General features: G+C 45.7%; 2 protein-coding genes across 5 annotated transcripts in view; one reads left to right on the top strand and one right to left on the bottom strand.

The window, feature by feature from the left end:
* RPS6KB1 (ribosomal protein S6 kinase B1) overlaps positions 1 to 3,651 on the bottom strand; it is a 113,161-nt gene extending 109,510 nt beyond the window's left edge. For both annotated transcript variants that reach the window (XM_069757195.1, XM_069757194.1), the window contains exon 1: positions 3,428 to 3,651. Coding sequence is in view for 1 of the 2 variants with exons in the window: in XM_069757194.1 (XP_069613295.1) it covers positions 3,428 to 3,559 (132 nt within the window). In the remaining variant the exon portion in view is untranslated. The remainder of the gene's footprint in view (positions 1 to 3,427) is intronic.
* A 6-nt stretch (positions 3,652 to 3,657) lies between these two features.
* TUBD1 (tubulin delta 1) overlaps positions 3,658 to 21,531 on the top strand; it is a 46,500-nt gene continuing 28,626 nt past the window's right edge. The window contains exons 1-4 of one of the 3 annotated variants that reach the window (XM_069757197.1): positions 3,658 to 3,724; positions 3,925 to 4,090; positions 15,598 to 15,779; positions 15,859 to 16,006. In XM_069757197.1, the coding sequence (XP_069613298.1) occupies positions 15,611 to 15,779; positions 15,859 to 16,006 (317 nt within the window). In that variant the 5' untranslated portion in view covers positions 3,658 to 3,724; positions 3,925 to 4,090; positions 15,598 to 15,610. The other 2 variants (XM_069757199.1, XM_069757198.1) reach the window with 2 other exon arrangements.

The following is a 21,531-nucleotide window of genomic DNA, read 5'->3' as shown; positions in this document are numbered from 1 at the left end:
TCTTTTCTTTGAATGCCTCTTTTTTTTCTCCTGTAAACTCTATGTTGATGCCTTTGCCCGAAAAGCTCTACTGTTGTCTCATCTGACCAGAGAACATTCTTCCAAAACGTTTTAGGCTTTTTGAGGTAAGTTTTGGCAAACTCCAGCCTGGCTTTTTTTTTTATGTTTCGGGGTAAGAAGTGGGGTCTTCCTGGGTCTCCTACCTTTTCATTCAGATGCCGACGGATAGTATGGGTTGACATTTAAACTTCTTGATGACACTGCGCACGGTAGACACAGGAACATTAAGGTCTTTGGAGATGGACTTGTAGCCTTGAGATTGCTCATGCTTCCTCACAATTTGGTTTCTCAAGTCCTCAGACAGTTCTTTGGTCTTCTTTCTTTTCTCCATGCTCAATGTGGTACACAGAAGGACACAGGACAGAGGTTGAATCAACTTTAATCCATGTCAACTGGCTGCAAGTGTGATTTAGTTATTGCCAACACCTGTTAGGTGCTACAGGTAAGTTACAGGTGCTGTTAATTACACAAATTAGGGAAGCATCACATGATTTTTCGAACAGTGCCAATACTTTTGTCCACCCCCTTTTTTATGTTTGGTGTGGAATTATATCCAATTTGGCTTTAAGACAATTATTTTTGTGTTTTTTAATTTAAGACAAATTAAATGAAGATAATACCAAAGAATTTGTGTTTGCAATCATTTTCAGGAAGAAAATGAGTATTATCTGACAGACTTGCAGGGGTGTCAATACTTTTGGCCATGACTGTATGTAGAGATATCAAAAAATAAACAATTCAACCCATGAGCAAGCAGTGGACTTCTGTGGTGGGGATCGCCAGCCTATTTAAAAAGGGTCTTACTGTCACCGCCAGTCTGGTATCATGGAGAAATGCAATTGTAGTTGTCAGGGCAATCGTACAACATCCTGCAAGTGTCATACATCAGACCCCCCAAATTCATGAGCTGCCCCTGCCACAGCCATTCCAGGTCAGCGCTCACGTCACAAGGAAACCACCCTGAGACATCCCAGGACCCCACTGCTATTATGCTACCAGAATTCACTCTAAGTGGGCATGATCAGGTAACACTGAAGCCCCATAATCAGGAGGCGTCAGCTAACACTGGATTTTCTCTAAAGAAACTGACAGCACCTGGATCCCCACAGTGGAATTCTCCCCTTGTGGAACAGATGGCATTAGTGTGCAGGGTTCTCGGCAGCATAGTAGCATGACTACTGATGAGAAGCACGCCCCGGGCTGGGGAACAGATGGCATTACTAGTGTGCGGGGATCTCGGCAGCATAGGAGCATGACCACTAATGGGAAGCACTGGCTGGGGAATAGATGGCATTACTAGTGTGCGGGGACCTCGGCAGCATAGGAGCATGCCCACTGATGGGAAGCACTGGCTGGGGAATAGATGGCATTACTAGTGTGCGGGGATCTCGGCAGCATAGAAGCATGACCACTGATGGGAAGCACTGGCTGGGGAACAGATGGCATTACTAGTGTGTGGGGATCTCGGCAGCATAGGAGCATGACCACTGATGGGAAGCACTGGCTGGGGAACAGATGGCATTACTAGTGTGCGGGGATCTCGGCAGCATAGGAGCATGACCACTAATGGGAAGCACTGGCTGGGGAATAGATGGCATTACTAGTGTGCGGGGATCTCGGCAGCATAGGAGCATGCCCACTGATGGGAAGCACTGGCTGGGGAATAGATGGCATTACTAGTGTGCGGGGATCTCGGCAGCATAGGAGCATGACCACTGATGGGAAGCACTGGCTGGGGAACAGATGGCATTACTAGTGTGCGGGGATCTCGGCAGCATAGAAGCATGACCACTGATGGGAAGCACTGGCTGGGGAACAGATGGCATTACTAGTGTGTGGGGATCTCGGCAGCATAGGAGCATGACCACTGATGGGAAGCACTGGCTGGGGAACAGATGGCATTACTAGTGTGCGGGGATCTCGGCAGCATAGGAGCATGACCACTGATGGGAAGCACTGGCTGGGGAATAGATGGCATTACTAGTGTGCAGGGATCTCGGCAGCATAGGAGCATGACCACTGATGGGAAGCACTGGCTGGGGAATAGATGGCATTACTAGTGTGCGGGGATCTCGGCAGCATAGGAGCATGACCACTGATGGGAAGCACTGGCTGGGGAACAGATGGCATTACTAGTGTGTGGGGATCTCGGCAGCATAGGAGCATGACCACTGATGGGAAGCACTGGCTGGGGAACAGATGGCATTACTAGTGTGTGGGGATCTCGGCAGCATAGGAGCATGACCACTGATGGGAAGCACTGGCTGGGGAACAGATGGCATTACTACTGTGCGGGGATCTCGGCAGCATAGAAGCATGACCACTGATGGGAAGCACTGGCTGGGGAACAGATGGCATTACTAGTGTGCGGGGATCTCGGCAGCATAGGAGCATGACCACTGATGGGAAGCACTGGCTGGGGAATAGATGGCATTACTAGTGTGCGGGGATCTCGGCAGCATAGGAGCATGACCACTGATGGGAAGCACTGGCTGGGGAATAGATGGCATTACTAGTGTGCGGGGATCTCGGCAGCATAGGAGCATGACCACTGATGGGAAGCACTGGCTGGGGAACAGATGGCATTACTAGTGTGTGGGGATCTCGGCAGCATAGGAGCATGACCACTGATGGGAAGCACTGGCTGGGGAACAGATGGCATTACTAGTGTGTGGGGATCTCGGCAGCATAGGAGCATGCCCACTGATGGGAAGCACTGGCTGGGGAATAGATGGCATTACTAGTGTGCGGGGATCTCGGCAGCATAGGAGCATGACCACTGATGGGAAGCACTGGCTGGGGAACAGATGGCATTACTAGTGTGCGGGGATCTCGGCAGCATAGGAGCATGACCACTGATGGGAAGCACTGGCTGGGGAATAGATGGCATTACTAGTGTGTGGGGATCTCGGCAGCATAGGAGCATGACCACTGATGGGAAGCACTGGCTGGGGAACAGATGGCATTACTAGTGTGTGGGGATCTCGGCAGCATAGGAGCATGACCACTGATGGGAAGCACTGGCTGGGGAACAGATGGCATTACTAGTGTGTGGGGATCTCGGCAGCATAGGAGCATGACCACTGATGGGAAGCACTGGCTGGGGAATAGATGGCATTACTAGTGTGCGGGGATCTCGGCAGCATAGGAGCATGACCACTGATGGGAAGCACTGGCTGGGGAATAGATGGCATTACTAGTGGAATAGGAGCATGTGCCGCTCTGAAGCCTGGGACAGCGGACCTGCAGAAAGCCAGCCATCTCCCAGCAGCCTCCGCGCCGCCGGCTCCCGGCCTCCGTGTCACATGCTAGCACAGTGTGGCCTCCACCCTCAGGGGCCTGCTAGCAGACTGCAGCTTCCACTCACCCCGTCCTCCAATTCATCATCCGAAATAGCGTCTTCGGGCTGGTCCAGGTCTATATCAAACACGCCCGCCATGGCTTCGGACGTTCTCGCCTTCCCCGCAGCGCGGTTAGGTATCCCGGTCCCCCGCCTCATGGGCTCCGACACACGGCCGCCATCACCGGACGTTGAAGCGCAGCGGCGCCCCCGAACGCCTCTACTTCCCAGGTCCTCTGCGTGCGCGCTCCCGGCTACACAGGGTGCGAACATACTGGAAGTGTAAGGACAACACCGTGCACATGCGCAGAATATGCTACCCAGGTAGGCTGTCAGTGCGCTTGCGCAGCCTGTCTCCTGAAGCCTGTGTACGGAGACTCACTGTAGTTGCTACAGCAGCTATTGATAATAACGTCTCTTCTATGCAGTGACCCAAATAACGAATGGAGTCACCTACACTGCTGCCGGCTGGTGTGCGAGCTGCACAGCGCGAATGCTAATGTAGGCAACGCTTGTCTTTACAGGCTTCAACAAAATGGCTCCTTAGCTGCAGACAAAGATCCGCTTGGGACAGGCTGCAGGAGATGGGAAACCGTGTAAACGTCTGCCTAGTCTAGAGAGCTACTGATCTGCAGAGCCTCGCCTGTAGCTGGCGGCCTGACCCCTGTGAGTGGCCGCGCTCCCTGGCAGGTATGTCCGGGGGTCTTCTGAAATTGTCTCTTTATGTTATTATAGCTTGGTTTATCTTATTGTCATACACAGCTTCTATCACTGACCCAATACACGTGAAACTTGTCCGCAAGCCACAGAATCTCTTAAAGGGGTTGTTCACTACTCCGCAACCATTGCTTAAAGGGGTTGTACCATGTTTGGAAGCGATCCCATATCCTTATATCGCTGGAGGTCCCCCCACCAATTCTGAGAAGCTGGGGTGTGAACAGCCCAATATGTGGTTAAATGGTTAACTCACAAACTGCATCATAGAATTTTAGAAGATTTTGCAGTGAAAAATTAAAGTTAGGCTGGGTTCACATTGCGTTAGTGGGTGTCTGCTAACGGAATCCGTTACTTGGCGCAACTAATGCTATGTAACGGATCCGTTAGCGCACCCATTGACCGCAATGTACTAACGCATCGCTAACGTATGCCTTTTTTGGCATGCGTCAGCGATGTCCCGTTATTTTCGGACGGACCTCGAACGCTGCTTGCAGCGTTCAGGGTCCGTTCTTCGCTAGCGCAGATCGGGATCGCTAAACCCAATCCCTTTTTGGACATTGCGTTAGTGCATTCCGTTAGCGTATGCGCTAAACTGATTGCACTAACGCAATGTGAACCTAGCCTTAGAAAAATGTTACTTTAGGATCAAAGTTTTAATTCCCATAAGGAGTAACAGGAGAATTTGTTAGGCAATTTGTATAGAACGTGGCAGTACGAAATATGCCGTTGTACACCACTTTTTGGCCACACGGCAGTGATTGGATGGGAAGGGGCCAAACTTGGCTTTTGGAACGTAGATTTTGTGTGTGTGAAAGGATTTTGGGTGCCATTAGCCGAGCCCCTGAGTTGTCAGAACTTCTGCACAACCCCTCCCCCACACCATCACAACACACACAGTGACCCCAAGGAATTTGGAATTCATCTAGGGGTGTAGTGAGTATTTTGAACCTACAGGTGCCTCATGGAATTTTATAACATTGGGACATAGAAATATAACATTTTAGTGGTTTAAATGTAATTATTTGATTAGCTGCAAATTTTTAATTTACACAAAGGTAAATAGGTAAAATTGCACCTCAGTTTGTTGTGCGATATCTCAAAAAAATGCGCCAACACCCCATTTGTCACAGGGAAGCACTGTTTGGTGACATAGCATGGCTTAGAAGATAGAAGAGCCGTTTGATTTTTTTAGATTTTGCTTGAATAGTTCTGAAGGTGAAAGTTGCACACAGGACTGCCACTAGGAATTTCGGGGCCCCATACTGGCAAAAATGTTGGGGATCCACCCCAGCTCTGCCTCCATCCCTCAAACTTTCCACAGTCCCACCACCCACTCTTGAAAAAAACTCCTCTTCTGCATCACGTCCTCACTAGGGATGAGCGAATAGCTTTGGATAACTCCTTATCCGAATAGCTATAGCGCTTACCGAAGAGCTGCAGCGGGAACCCGGATACCTGGAGCGTTCCCGATAAGTAGCTGTTCGGCGCCGCAGCTGCATGTGTCGCGACTGTGTGACAGTCACAATACATTCATGAATAGAGAGCCCTACAAACAGTCTCCATGCATGTGTTGTGACTGTCACACAGCCGTGACACATGCAGCTGCGACGCCGAACAGCTGATTATCTGGAACGCGCCAGGTATCCGGGTTCCCGCTGCAGCTATTCGGATAAGGAGTTATCCAAAGCTATTCGCTCATCCCTAGTCCTCACCAAACACACAATAACAATTCCCATCAAACACCATATCGCATACATAGCCAGCAGCTTTTTTGGGGCCAAAAGATTTTTTTAAGCCGCCACCACGACAAGGTAGACTCTTTTGGCCAGACCTTACTCTAACCTGTTAAACATTTCTTAAAATGAACAATACTCTTTTTAGGCATTTTTTTCTTTAACCCGTTCACCCCAAAGCCTGTTTTCACCTAAGTGACAGGGCCAATTTTTACAATTCTGACCACTGTCACTTTATGAGGTCATAACTCTGAAACGCTTCAACGGATCCTGGTGATTCTGACATTGTTTTCTCGTGACATATTGTACTTCATGATAATGGTAAAACTTCTGCGATATGACTTGCATTTATTTGTGAAAAAAACAAAAATTTGTTGGAAATTATGAAAATTTTGCAATTTTCAAACTTTTAGTTTTTATGCCCTTAAATTAGAGAGTTATATCACATAATATAGTTAATAAACAACATTTCCCACATGTCTGCTTTACATCAGCACAATTTTGGAAACATAATTTTTTTTTGTTAGGGAGTTATAAGGGTTAAAAGTTGACCAGCGATTTCTCATTTTTGCAACAAAATTTGCAAAACCATTTTTTTTACGGACCACCTCACACTTGAAGTGACTTTGAGGGGTCTATATGACAGAAAATGCCCAAAAGTGACACCATTCTAAAAACTGCACCCCTCAAGGTACTCAAAACCACATTCAAAAAGTTTATTAACCCTTCAGGTGCTTCACAGGAATTTGTTGAATGTTTAACAAAAATTGAACATTTAACTTTTTTTTCACAAAATTTTTACTTCAGGTCCAATTTGTTTCATTTTACCAAGGGTAACAGGAGAAATTGGACCACAAAAGTCATTGTACAATTTGTCCTGAGTACGCCGATACCCCATATGTGGGGGTAAACCACTGTTTGGGCACATGGCAGAGCTCGGAAGGGAAGGAGCGCCATTTGACTTTTCAATGCAAGATTTGCTGGAATTGAGATCGGAGCCCATGTCACGATTGGAGAGCCCCTGACGTGCCTAAACAGTGGAAACCCCCACAAGCGACACCATTTTGAAAAGTAGACCCTCTAAGGAACTAATCTAGATGTGTGGTGAGCACTTTGAACCTCCAAGTGCTTCACAGAAGTTTATAATGTAGAGCCGTAAAAATAAATTCATATTAATTTTCACAAAAAATGATCTTTTTGCCCCAATTTTTTTTTCCCAAGGGTAACAGGATAAATTGGACCCCAAAAGTTGTTGTGCAATTTGTCCTGAGTACGCTGATACTTCATATATGGGGATAAACCACTGTTTGAGCGCATGGCAGAGCTCGGAAGGGAAGGAGTGCCATTTGACTTTTCAATGCAAAATTGGCTGGAATTGAGATCGGAACCCATGTCGCATTTGGAGAGCCCCTGACGTGCCTTAACAGTGGAAACCCCCCACAAGTGACCCTATTTTGGAAAGAAGACCCCCTAAGGAACTTATCTAGATGTGTGGTGAGCACGTTTAACCCCTAATTGTTTCACTAAAGTTTAGAATGTAGCGGTGTGAAAATTTAAAAAATAATTTTTTCTTTCCACAAAATGATGTTTTAGCCCGCAATTTTTTTTCCCCCAGGGGTAACAGGAGAAATTGGACCACAAAAGTTGTTGTCCAACTTGTCCTGAGAACGCTGATACCCCATATGTTTGGGGGAACCACTGTTTGGGTGCACGGCAGAGCTTGGAAGGGAAGGAGCGCCGTTTGAAATGCAGACTTAGATGGATTGGTCTGCAGGCGTCATGTTGCATTTGCAGAGCCCCTGATGTACCTAAACAGTAGAAACCCCCCACAAGTGACCCCATATTGGAAACTAGACCCCCCCAAGGAACTTATCTAGATGTGTTGTGAGAACTTTGAACCAACAAGTGTTTCACTACAGTTTATAACGCAGAGCCGTGAAAATAAAAAATATTTTTTTTTCCACGAAAATGATATTTTAGCCCCCACGTTTTTATTTTCCTAAGGGTAACAGGACAAATTGGACCCCAAAAGTTGTTGTCCAACTTGTCCTGAGAACGCTGATACCCCATATGTTGGGGGGAACCACTGTTTGGGCACACAGGAGAACTCGGAAGGGAAGGAGCACTGTTTTAGTTTTTCAAAGCAGAATTGGCTGGAATTGAGATCGGACGCCATGTCGCGTTTGGAGAGCCCCTGATGTGCCCAAACAGTGGAAACCCCCCAATTCTAACTGAAACCCTAATCCAAACACAATCCTAGCCCTAACCCTAGCCCTAACCCTAGTCCTAACCCTAGCCCTAACCCTAATGGGAAAATGGAAATAAATACATTTTTTTACATTTTATTATTTTTCCCTAACTAAGGGGGTGATGAAGGGGGGTTTGATCTACTTTTATAGCGTTTTTTTGGCGGATTTTTAGGGTTGGCAGCTGTCACACACTAAAAGACGCTTTTTATTGCAAAAAATAGTTTTTGCATCACCACATTTTGAGAGATATAATTTATCCATATTTTGGCCCACAGAGTCATGTGAGATCTTGTTTTTTGCGGGACGAGTTGATGTTTTTATTGGTACCATTTTCGGGCAGATGACATTTTTTGATCACTTTTTATTCCGATTTTTGTGAGGCGGAATGAACAAAAACCAGCAATTCCTGAAATTCTTTTAGGGGGGGCGTTTAAACTGTTCCACGTGTGGTAAAATTGATAAAGCAGCTTTATTCTTCAGGTCAGTATGATTATAGCGATACCTCATTTATGTAATTTTTTTTAATGTTTTGGCGCTTTTACACAATAAAAACTATTTTATATAAAAAAAATAATTGTTTTTGCATCGCTTTATTCTGAGAGCTATAACTTTTTTATTTTTCTGCTGATGATGCTGTATGGCGGCTTTTTTTTGCGGGACAAGATGACGTTTTCAGCGGTACCATGGTTATTTATATCCGTCGTTTTGATCGCGTGTTATTCCACTTTTTGTTCGCCTGTATGATAATAAAGCAATGTTTTTTGCCTTGTTTTTTATTTATTTTTTTGCGGTGTTCACTGAAGGGGTTAACTAGTGGGATAGTTTTATAGAGCGGGTCGTTACGGACGCGGCGATACCAAATATGTGTACTTTTATTTTTTTTTTTTTAATTTACATAAATAAATGGATTTACTGCAAAATGTTTTTTTTTTTTTTTTTTTTTTATTTGGGGATTTAAAAAAAAAAAAATTTATACATTCTATTTTTTTTATTTTTTATTTTCTACCATTGTCCCAGGGTGGGACATCACTGTATTAGATCAGATCGTTGATCTGACAGTGTGCATAGCACATAGAAGCTCTGTATATAGTGTTGGTATACAGGTAACACTGATCACCAGTGACATTATACACAGGAGCTCTGTATATAGTGTCAGTGTATAGATAATACAGCGATCACCAGTAACATATATAGGAGCTCTGTGTATAGCGTACAGGTAATACAGTGATCACCAGTGACATTGCACACAGGAGCTCTGTATATAGTGTCAGTGTACAGGTAATTCAGTAATCACTAGTGACATTATACACAGGAGCTCTGTATATAGTGTCGGTATATAGGTAAGACAGTGATCACCGATGACATTATACACAGGAGCTCTGTATAGTGTACAGGTAACAGTGATCACCGGTGACATTATACACAGGAGCTCTGTATAGTGTCAGTATACAGGTAATAAAGTAAACACCAGTGACATTATTATGCACAGGAGCTCTGTATATTGTCAGTGTACAGATAGTACAGTAATCACCAGTGACATTATGCACAGGGGCTTTGTATATTGTGTCAGTGTACAGGTAATTCTGTAATTAACAGTGACGTCATACACAGGAGTTCTGTATACAGTGTACGGGTAACACAGTGATCATCGGTGACATTATACACAGGAGCTCTGTACATAGTATACAGTTTGTAGTGTCAGCGTACATGTAGCATACTGTATCAAAAGAAGGAGAACAAGGGAAATGCTAAATATTGGTGAGGGTATCTGTAATAAATAGTGGATAAACAATATAAGCTAAATTAAAGACCCTACAACCAAGAAGCCGGACAGCAGTGATATCAAGCGGACAATCGGAAAGTTACGTAAAACTGAAAAGAGGGAAGAAACCGGTCATATAGCCCAAGAACAATAATTTATTATTACAATACAGGAAAATGGTAAAATGGCAAAGAGGATAAAAAATGACAATGCTAAATGGGATGCCTAATACAGGAGTATATGCAGGAAAAATGATTTTAATGTTACAAAAATGTGGGTGGAAAAGTGCTTGTTGCAACATGGTAAAAAACATGATAAAGCTAGAATAATAAAATACCATATATATGGTAGAAATATAAAAGATCAAATAGTGGCAGTGTAATCAGTGATACAATAAAAACCTGTAAATGTCTTTCAGCGATGAAAATCATGAGCGCAGTGCTGGCAACCAATGTAACGAAACGTGCAGTAGAACATAAAAGTGTGCGCAATATAAAAACCAAAGTAAATGAGCACTTACAAGATAGTGTAGCACGATTTGCTCCTGATTGGTGCCATGGAGGCTAAAATGTTTTATAAAATATAAAAGTTCAAATCACCCCCCTTTCGCCCCATTCAAAATAAAACAATAAAAAAAAAAAACCTACACATATTTGGAATCACCGCATTCAGAATTGTCTGATCTATCAATAAAAAAAAGGATTAACCTGATCGCTAAACGGCGTAGCAAGAAAAAATTCAAAACACCAGAATTACGTTTTTTTTGGTCGCCACGACATTGCATTAAAATGCAATAACGGGCAATCAAAAGAACATATCTGCACCAAAATGGTATAATTAAAAACGTCAGCTTGGCACACAAAAAATAAGCCCTCACCCGACCCCAGATCACAAAAAATGAAGACGCTACGGGTATCGGAAAATTGCACAATTTTTTTTTTTTTTAAAGCAAAGTTTGGAATTTTTTTTTATCACTGAGATGAAAAAAGAACCTAGACTTGTTTGGTGTCTATGAACTCGTACTGATCTGGAGAATCATAATGTCAGGTCAGTTTTAGCATTTAGTGAACCTAGCAAAAAAGCCAAACAAAAAACCAGTGTAAGATTGCACTTTTTCAATTTCACGGCACTTGGAATTTTTTTCCCATTTTCTAGTACACGACATGGTAAAACCAATGGTGTAGTTAAAAAATACAACTCATCCCGAAAAAAATAAGCCCTCACATGGCCATATTGATGGGAAAAAAAGAAATAAAAGGCTCTAGGAAGAAGGGGAGCGAAAAACGAAAACGCAAAACTGAAAAAAGCTCTGGGGTTCAATTTGCAAAAATTTCTACATTTCTGTTTTGTTTTTTTTCAGTCAAGATGAGGTCCAGAGTGTACATTAATGTGAAAAAAATGAACTTTTTTGAATTTACCAAATGGCTGCAATGAAACAGAGTGAAAAATGTAAAGGGGTCTGAATAATTTCCGTATCCTCTGGATACCAGCGTGTACCTTATTGTTTGTCGTGAGCTGTAGTAACACTAGCACGTAGTTTAGCACCTCTGATTTGATTTGGATGCCATGTACCGGTGTACTGCACTGTTGGCTCTACCCTTGGCTAAGCAGGGGCGTGGGAGACTTGTTGATTTTCCAGAACATTTGCCTTACCAGTATTATGAAATCCCCCTGTATTTCCATTGACAGATAATTGACCTGAATGGGGGCTTATTTTTTTTGGAGGGGACAAGTGGAAGCTTTTATTGGTAATATTTTGGGATACATAACATATAGGATCACATTTATTCTGTTCTTTATGCTGAGCAAGTTGGAGTTTCTATCTAAATACCAAATAAATGTGATTAAATAAAAAAAATCTTTGTTTTTATATAGCGCTAACATATTCCGCAGCACTTTACAGTTTGCACACATTATCATCGCTGTACCCGATGGGGCTCACAATCTAAATTCCCCATCAGTATGTCTTTGGAATGTGGGAGGAAGCCAGAGAACATGGAGGAAACCCACGCAAACACAGGAAAAACCATACAAACTCTTTGCAGATGTTGTAAGGCTGCACCGTGCTGCCCCGATTCCGATGAAACCCCCGATGGAAATACTCACTATGAGGCTGGGGTCATACTTGTGAGTGCAGTGCGAGAAACTCACGCATCAATACCCGGCACTGCCACCGGCACTCAGGCCCGGAGCGTGCGGCTGCATAGAAATACATGCAGTAAGGAAATTAGAGGAAAATATATTTTCTATATTTTGATATCTAAACTTGGTGTTCATCTTATAGTCTAAATAAAAATATGGTTATTGATAGCTAACCTGGTGCTCGGCTGACAAGCTTTTACATGTATAGTTGGCCTAGTGGGAATCTTTCTTTTTACTTCTTGTGGAAATGAGGCTGGAGCTCTTTTTGCATGCTGGACTAGTTGGGGAAGTAGCGACTTGGGAAGTTCTCCAATCCCACCCAGAGCCATTCACCTTCAGTTGCATAAGGAAGGGGTGGGGAAACTTTTTTTTTTCTGCCAATGGCCATGTGAATGTTTACGTTATCTTTCGGGGGCTGTACAAATCACGTGTTAACTCCGCCCACAAAGTACGTCCTGACACTGGCGTCAGGACAAAATCTTTCATTGCAGGCACCTCAGCTGCTAGTAGTGAACACTGTGAGCACAAGAAAGGAATGGGCCAGCGTTCGGCAAAATACAGCTGCTTCCCAAGCCCTGCCGTCCCCGTGAATCTGCTCAGGGGCCGGATAAAAGGTCATTGAGGGCCGTAAATGGCCCGTTTGCCTGAGGATGGCAACTATGGCATAAGGAGTAAACCATTGTTTTAGATCAGTAGTGGAGCAACAGATTAACCCCTTAAAGCTCAGACTATTTTTTTAGTTTTTTCCTTCCTTTCAAAAGGCAACTTTTTTTTTAAAAAAATTTCCATCTTTGTGGCCAAATGTGGGTTTCGCTTTGTTGTTTTGCGGATTGAGTTGCAATTCTGAATGACTTCATTTATTTTACTATACAATATACTGAAAAAGGGGCGAAAAAACTTCAAGTGTGATGAAATGGTGAAGAATAAAAATTCAATTCTGCCAAAGTTTAGGTTTTGTTTTTACGTCGTTCATTGTGCAGTAAAAATTACTTAGAAACATGATTTTATCCAGGTCGGTATGATTGTCAATACCAAACTTTGTTTTTTTTGTTTGGCTTTTTTTTAGTAGTGGAAACAAAAAATTCAGAAGTTTGTGTTTTAAAAAAAAAAAAATATGGCGTCCGATGTAATTTTCCGAGATGCGTAGCGTTTTTATTTTTACTTTGATGGAGCTATATCAGGGTTTAATTTTTGCGTGGCAAGCTGACGGTTTTATTGGGTGGATAAAACATCTTACCCATTGTATCCCAAAAAAACCCTCTGCGATTCAGGCATTTACATTTTTTTATTTTTTTTATTTTGGTGTTTGGTCGGTACATTAATGAATTTTATATTTTGACATATCGTACTGTTACTAACTCTTATACCAAATGTGCCTATTTTAAAATTAAAATAAAAATTACATTTCTTTATTTTAACACTTTTTTTATTATTTAATATAAAAACTTTTATTTACTTATTTTTTTTTAAGTTCTTTTGAAGGTCCAAGTCCCTTTAAGGGACTATCAGCAGGATTTTGCTCAGTAAACTACAGGCATTGTCAGGTTGGCGCTGTGACACTGATTAAAATGATGCCTCTGGTGAATAAATTGTGGTTCTTGTACAGTGTTTGTGTGAAATTTTCATTTAATGAGATTCTCATGCTTTGGGGCAGGACTGTAGGCATGTCTTTTCTTGATGCTTTAGGCCAGAGAAACCAAGAAAAGACCTGCCCCAAAGCACGAGCACCTCATCATAGAGAGCGACACGCAGACAGAGAGAGTGACACGCAGACAGAGAGAGCGATACGCAGACAGAAAGAGATGCTGTGGTGGGGGTCACTGACATACTCTGTGCTGCTGTGCCAAAGGGACCATCGACTATAATGGTACCAGCAGAGCGAATGTGCACTCTGCCGTGCATTATTTTTGGGCTTGTATGCCTATTGGAGGCAGACTCTCAGATATAGTAGACTTCATCTGAGTTTCTGTAGCTACTGAATGGGTGCCTTAATGCAATCTGAAGGCACCCTAAAGGTACCTTCACACATAACAATTTCGTTAACGATATCGTTGCAACGTCACGCTTTTTGTGATGTAGCAACGATCCCGCTAACGATCTCTTTATGTGTGACAGCGACCAACGATCAGGCCCCTGCTGGGAGATCGTTGGTCGCTGGGGAATGATCAGGACCTTTTTTTGGTCGCTGATCACCCGCTGTCATCGCTGGATCGGCGTGTGACGCCGATCCAGCGATGTGTTCACTTGTAACCAGGATAAATATCGGGTTACTAAGCATAGGGCCACGCTTAGTAACCCGATATTTACCCTGGTTACCATTGTAAAAGTAAAAAAAAAAACACTACATACTCACATTCTGATGTCTATCACGTCCCCCGGCGTCCACTGTGTCAGCGCCGGCCGTAAAGCAGAGCACAGCGATGACGTCACCGCTGTGCTCTGCTTTACGGCCGGCGCTGACACAGTCAGTGCAGGGAAGCTGACGGCGGGGGACAGACATTGGAATGTGAGTATGTACTGATTTTTTTTTTTTTTAAGTTTTACAATGGTAACCAAGGTAAATATCGGGTTACTAAGCGCGGCCCTGCACTTAGTAACCTGATGTTTACCCTGGTTACCCGGGGACTTCGGCATCGTTGAAGACAGTTTCAACGATGCAGAAGTCTTTCCCCTGATCGTTGGTCGCTGGAGAGAGCTGTCTGTGTGACAGCTCCCTAGCGACCACACAACGACTTACCAACGATCACGGCCAGGTCGTATCGCTGGTCGTGATCGTTGGTAAGTCATTTAGTGTAACGGTACCTTTAGGGACAGCCTAATGATGCAGATTATCAAAACGAGACTACTGTTACAATTCTTCTTTCTAGCCAAACTAGATAGTATTTTAGCTGCATGGCAGACTTCTTACGCAGCTTGGAGAAATTGTGAATGGTGTCATACTTTTTGAAAAGTGTAGTATCATTTTCAAAAATTATCTAATTTTTTTTATTTTTTTTGCAAAATAGAACATTTGGATTGAAAGCTTAAGTAGCCTTGAAAAATAATTCTATTGGTTTGGATTAGTTTTTCTGTGTGTGTGTGTTTTTTTTTTTTTTCTCTCCCCTCCTCTCCAGTGATGAGTGATGGGAGAGTGTTTCATGGGTAACATTAAAAAAAGCATACTTTTAAAACATGTTTGATATATTATATCTTTCCCAATGATTGATAAAGATTTATTTAAAAAAAAGTGAGGGGGAGGTATTGATTGTTTTATGCTTCAAAGACTTGCATGCTAATATAAGCAACGTAGGGCAATGTAACCCGCTATCAGGGTGCCTTTAAGGGAAACTTATCAGGAGGTTTTTGTACCCCATATTATCTATATTAAGTCGCTGTAATCCTGCTCCCCTCCAGAGATCTTGCACAAATGCCAACATTCCCGGGGGTCACACATGCACAGGACCGAGACTTTGGCTCTTGCAACATACCCAGGAAGCCCTGGGATTGACAGCGGTTGCACAAGTTACCACAAGTTCCCTTTCAGTGAAAAGACTGCTCAGTACATGCTAGAATACTTTTGTGCACTTTTTATATTTCTTGCCTTTCCTTCTGCAGATAAAAGCTTGTCATGGCTCTTATTACACTACAGTTGGGCCAGTGTGGCAATCAAATTGGCTATGAGTTATTTGATGCCATTTGCAATGATTTCCACAGCAATGGACTGTGCCCCAGGAAGGAAAATGGGCTTTATCAAGCTGCGTCTAAAGAGAGATTCTTTGATGAGACTGAATCTGGAGGTATACATTGTTCTCAGACTTTTATAAGCTATGACGCTTTGCTTCACTGTAGTTACGATATGTATTTATTTTTTTGTAGATTTTGTAAGCCGGGCAGTACTTCTTGACATGGAACCAAAAGTAATTTCTCAAACTTTATCAATGGCAGCCCATTCTGGTAAATGGAAATATAGTGACAAGTCACAATTTTCCCAAAAACAGGGATCGGGGAACAACTGGGCAAATGGGTAAGAAGTATATATTGCAGCACTTTATTAAAACTACTTCTCACAGTATGCTATTTTGTGGTGGCATCTTCTTCTTAAAAGGGGGGGGGCTGTTAAAGATGGCCTAATATTGCTGAGTGTGTGCTCTCAAAATGGCATCCCTATGTGACACTGCCGTCTGGCTACCTACCTCTTCTAGTTCACACAGATTTTTTTATTTGCAAAGATGTCTAAAATCAGAATCTGAATGGAGTCTTATATATGACTCACCTTAGAAACAGTAACGATGTGATTTTTAACCTTCAACCAGTCATAGAGATGGGGCTTGTCTTTTTGGCTTTTTTATATGGGCACAATTGCCCCTAAGAAGTCTGATTTCTTAAAGCGTATCTCTCGGCTTAACATGCAGCCCTATGTAAGCACCATATCATATTCCCAGTAGCCAAAACGGCACAAAAAATGTTGGTTGGTAAGAGCTCTGAGAATAATACACTGCACTCTTAACTAGGGATATGTGCACACATTATATTTTTCTCCTTTGCCACATTGGGGGACACTGACCGTGGGGTGTATGCTGCTGTCACTAGGAGGCTGACACTAAGTTGAGACAAAAAAGTTAACTCCTCCCCTGCAGTATACACCCTCATGCTGGCTTCCAGAGACCCAGTTCAAGCTTGGTGTCCGTAGGAGGCACACTGGGTCTGCTATACAGACCAGAACTTTCTGGATTTTCTGCTATTATCCCTTTTACCTGGATGAAGGGGCGACGGAACCTTTCAAGGCTCCGATCTCCCCGAACCAACAACAGGCGAGCACGGGAGTGTTACCTCTCTGTATCCTCTCCTGCGACGTGGCATGCCACTGCATGAGCTGATTCTAGGGGCGACGGGCTCATTCAAGGGCACCGATCTCCCCCCCCCCCCCCCCCTCCTTATCAGACGAGCACTGAAGTGTCCCCTCCACGTATCCTTTTCTGCAGCCAGGCCTATTGCCGGATATTTTGCCCTGCCCACCAGGTTTTACCCTCGGCTGTTCAGAGGCACTATACATTGTGGCGTCCATGCAGCCCCCACTACATCACCACTGGAAAAGCCGATGATGGAAGGAGGCGGACGGTTCCTCTCCACCCCCCTTTAAAGGGGGTGGTGAATGGAGGCTCTCCAACCCTGCACCGTCCTAACTACCCCGGGCACAGCTCTGACCTGCAACATCTGCCATCCCATTCACATTGGGGTAAGCGCACCGGGAGGGGTCGTTTTTTTTTCTGCGTCATAGGAGGGCTCCATAGCGGCAGGGTCCCCACAGAGCTCCGCGGCACATTTCCCGGCGGTTCGTGGGTGCGCGCCGGCCGAAGCCATAAATTTAGTCCCTAGCTTCAGCCTTGTGTAGGCCACATCCCGGTAAGCCCCGCCCACCGCTCGTATCATTCCGGCGGCTCTGCCCCTGGATCTGGCGCTTCTCGCTCCTTGCTAGACTACCTCCCAGCTCTTGGCAGCCATTTTTCCCCACTGCACAGCAGATTTGGCCGCCCTCTGCACATGCAAGCACTCCTGGATGCCGGTTTACTCAGCGCCATCATCTTCAGATTGCGGGACACAGGACCTGGGTAAGGAGACTGCACTAGGTGCTTCCCTGCAGCTTTTCCCCATATCGCTTCCATTAGCAGTTCTTTCACTTATATTGGGGTACATCATGTCGCAGTCAAAGACTAAAAAGACTACAAAGGTACATACCACCTTTTTCACTGCGTGTACCACCTGCCAGGCTCCTCTCCCTTGGCCTCAAAGCTCCCCTCTCTGCTCAGCCTGTGATGTCCAATGTGCCCAGGAGCCCTCCGCCACTACCAACCCTAGTGTATCTAGCCCCCCTTAGTGGGCCGCGTCACTGTCACAATCCATGGCTTCGCTGGCCAAGGCGATTGAATCCCTTCATGACCTCTCTGGGGAGCGGGGCACTCGTCTACCTAGGTTAAGAGACCCCTCCCTTACAGGGGAATCATCGGCCAGCAGGGGCCGCTCTCACCTGAAGGAGGTACGGACATCCAAAAAACGGATCCGCACTACCTCTCCTGAGCATTCACCACGCCATTCAGCCTCTGGTAGCTCCACTTCTCGCCCACCCTCTCCAGGGGTTCGCAGTGATCGTGACTCTGAGTATGAGTCTGAGGCGTCCTTGGACCCGGATTCTCTGGAGTTTCAAGCGACTGTGGATTCCCTCCTTGAAGCTGTCAATCATGCGCTAAAGGTTGATGATGACCCTAATTCGGCTCCGGATCATGCGGTATCTTTTACAAGAACCAAGCGATCCCATAGGGTGTTCGCCTCTCATCCGGACTTTTTGGAGATAGTCAGGCGACACAGAGAGTGACCAGATAAGCGCTTTACGGGTAAAAAGACCCTGGAAACGAAGTATCCCTTTTCCGCAGATCTTGTCAAATATTGGACGGAACCTCCACTAGTAGATCCGCCGGTATCGCGTTTGGCTACCAAAACGCTTTTATCTGTACCTGATGGTGCTTCAATTAAAAATCCCACAGAACGCCAGAGAGATTCCATGGCTCGCTCAGTGTATGAAGCCTCAGGTTCCTCGCTATTCCCTTCCTTCGCTGCGGCATGGGTCGCAAAAGCAATGGTTTTCTGGGCAGATGCCCTTGCAAAATCCATTCAGGACCAGGCTCTTCCGTCTGAGGCGGCGGATCTCGCCAAACAAATCGCTATGGCTGGAGACTATGTGATGGACGCGTCTTTAGACGCAGCAGACTGTGCGGCAATTGCTGCCTCAAACGCCGTCACCATTAGAAGAGCACTGTGGCTTAGAGATTGGTGCGCGGATTCCTCTTCTAAAAAGTCTCTGATTTCTCTGCTTTTTCAGAGCGGACGTCTGTTTGGAGAAAAACTAGACCAGCTTATTTCCGATGCTACAGGAGGGAAAAGCAAATTCCTCCCACAGCACCGGCCTAAATCACATTTTCGCTTTCGGCCCTTTTGCAGTAGCTCATTCTGGCCCTCCTCCACAGGCTCGTCCAGATGAGAACGATCTCCACGTACAGACAGAGACTCTCGGCCCTCATACAGGCCAAATCTGTCCTAGCGAGGCAAGCCTAGGCAACCCAGAAGTAGGGGATCCAGGCCCTCCAGATTTCCTTCACAATGACTCCGGGAGTCTTCCAGTCGACACCACCAAAGTAGGCGGACGCCTGCTTCTCTTTCAACATGTCTGGCTTTCCGTCATCTACGACGAATGGGTCAGAGACCTGGTGTCTTCCTGTTACAAAATAGAATTCTCCGCCTTCCCTCCAGCTCGGTTTTTTCCCTCTCATCTCACAAGTTCCGGAGCTCAGTATCGCGCGCTTCACCGCGCCATCGAGTCTCTCTGCCAAAACGGGGTCATTGTTCCAGTTCCAGAACACGAGATTCAGAGGTTTTTACTCAAACCTCTTCGTCGTTCCAAAAAAGGACGGGACGGTGCGCCCTATTTTGGATCTAAAGCTCCTAAACAAATATGTAAAGGTGCGGCACTTCAGGATGGAATCCCTCCGGTCAGTCATCTCCTCAATGGAGAGAGGAGAATTTTTAGCATCAATAGACATCAAAGATGCTTATCTCCATATCCCAATCTTCCCGCCACATCGAAGGTTCCTGCGTTTTGCCATCCAAGAGGACCATTTTCAATTCACGGCCTTACCCTTCGGCCTTGCCACCGCGCCCAGGGTATCCACAAAGGTCATGGCGGCAGTCATGGCCATTCTTCATTCCCGAGGAGTGGTGTTGCCATACGTAGACGACCTCCTAATCAAAGGTCCGTCCTATCACGCCTGCGAAACAAGGATCCGCATTACCTTGGATACCCTTTCACGCCTGGGCTGGCTAATCAACTTAGACAAGTCCTCCCCCATCCCATCCTGACGAATCTCCTTCCTCGGCATGATCCTGGACACGTCCAAGGGGCTGGTCCTACTTCCTCGGTCCAAGGCCCAAGCCCTTCAACAGGGAGCCCGGACACTTTGTCGTCCCTTCCCTCATTCCATTCTTTTGCCATGAGGATCCTAGGGCAAATGGTGGCCACAATGGAAGCGGTTCCCTTCGCCCAACTCTGTCCCTTATAATAACAGGCTCTACTGGACAATTGGGACAGGAGTCCCTTATCCCTCGATCAGCCATGTCCTCTGCCCCCGCGGATCAGGCAAGCACTCAAATGGTGGACTTTGGAGTCATCTCAGCCAGGGAAGGTCATTTCTCCCAATTCACTGGCTGGTGGTAACTACCGACGCCATTCTCCTCGGTTGGGGAGCGGTATTTCGCCACCACACTGCCCAGGGACTTGGACGATTCGGGAGTCAAGACTTCCGATAAACATCTTGGAGATTCGAGCGATCATATTTGCCCTGAGACATTTTCACTTCCTCCTTGCGGGTCACCCAATTTGAATTCAATCAGACAACGTCACAGCGGTGGAGTACGTAAACCATCAGGGGGGTACCTGCAGCAGGGCGGCGGTGCGGGAAGTCTCTCACATTCTCCGCTGGGCTGAGCACAACCGTTCCACCATTTTTGCAGTGCACATTCCAGGCGTCGAGGACTGGGCGGCGGACTTTCTCAGCTGTCAGGGTCTCGCCTCGGGGGAGTGGGAACTCCATCCGGAGGTCTTCCAGCAGATTTGTCTTCGCTGAGGGACTCCGAACGTGGATCTGATGGCGTCCAGATTGAATGCAAAGGTTCCCAACTTCATAGCGCGTTCCCGGGATCCTGAAGCCATCGGGGTGGACGCACTGATATTCCCATGGCATCAGTTCCATCTCCCGTGTTTCCTCCGCTTCCTTTACTACCGAAGGTAATCCGAAAAATCAAGATGGAAGGGGTTCCTTTGATCCTAGTCGCCCCGGATTGGCCATGTCGCACGTGGTACGCGGAGCTCGTTCAACTCGTATCCGACGTTCCCTGGCGGCTACCAGATCGCCCAGATCTGCTTCACCAAGGGCCGATCTACCACCAGAACTCAGGGGCCCTACGTTTAACGGCGTGGCTGTTGAAACCTGGATCCTAACTCAAGCTCGTTTCTCCCAGCAAGTCATTGCCACCATGATTAGCACTCGCAAGACGTCTTCCGCTCGCATTTATTACCGCACCTGGAAAGCCTTCTTCTCATGGTGCAGGCTCCGTGGACGTCCTCTCGCCTTTTTCTATTCCCTCCATTCTGGAATTTCTCCAGTCTGGCGCTCAGGTCTCTCAAGGGTTAGATCTCAGCATTATCCGTGTTGTTCCAACGTAAGATTGCTGCTAACCTGCAAGTCAGGACTTTCGTTCAGGGGGTCTCCCACGTAGTACCCCCCTATAGAATGCCGTTAGAGACTTGGGATCTCAATTTGGTCCTGAGTGTTCTTCAGGAGTCCCCTTTTGAACTTCTACAGGATGTCTCGCTGATTGTCCTCTCCTGGAAGGTCGCCTTCCTTGTGGCAGTAACCTCTATCAGGCGAGTCTGAGTTGGCCGCCCTCTTGCCGGGCGCCCTTCCTTTCCTTTCACCAGGACAAAGTAGTCCTACATCCATC

The sequence above is a fragment of the Ranitomeya imitator genome, chromosome 3, assembly GCF_032444005.1.
Source record: "Ranitomeya imitator isolate aRanImi1 chromosome 3, aRanImi1.pri, whole genome shotgun sequence".
In the NCBI taxonomy this organism is placed as follows: Eukaryota; Metazoa; Chordata; class Amphibia; order Anura; family Dendrobatidae; genus Ranitomeya; species Ranitomeya imitator.
This window is presented reverse-complemented; position numbering and strand designations above follow the sequence as displayed.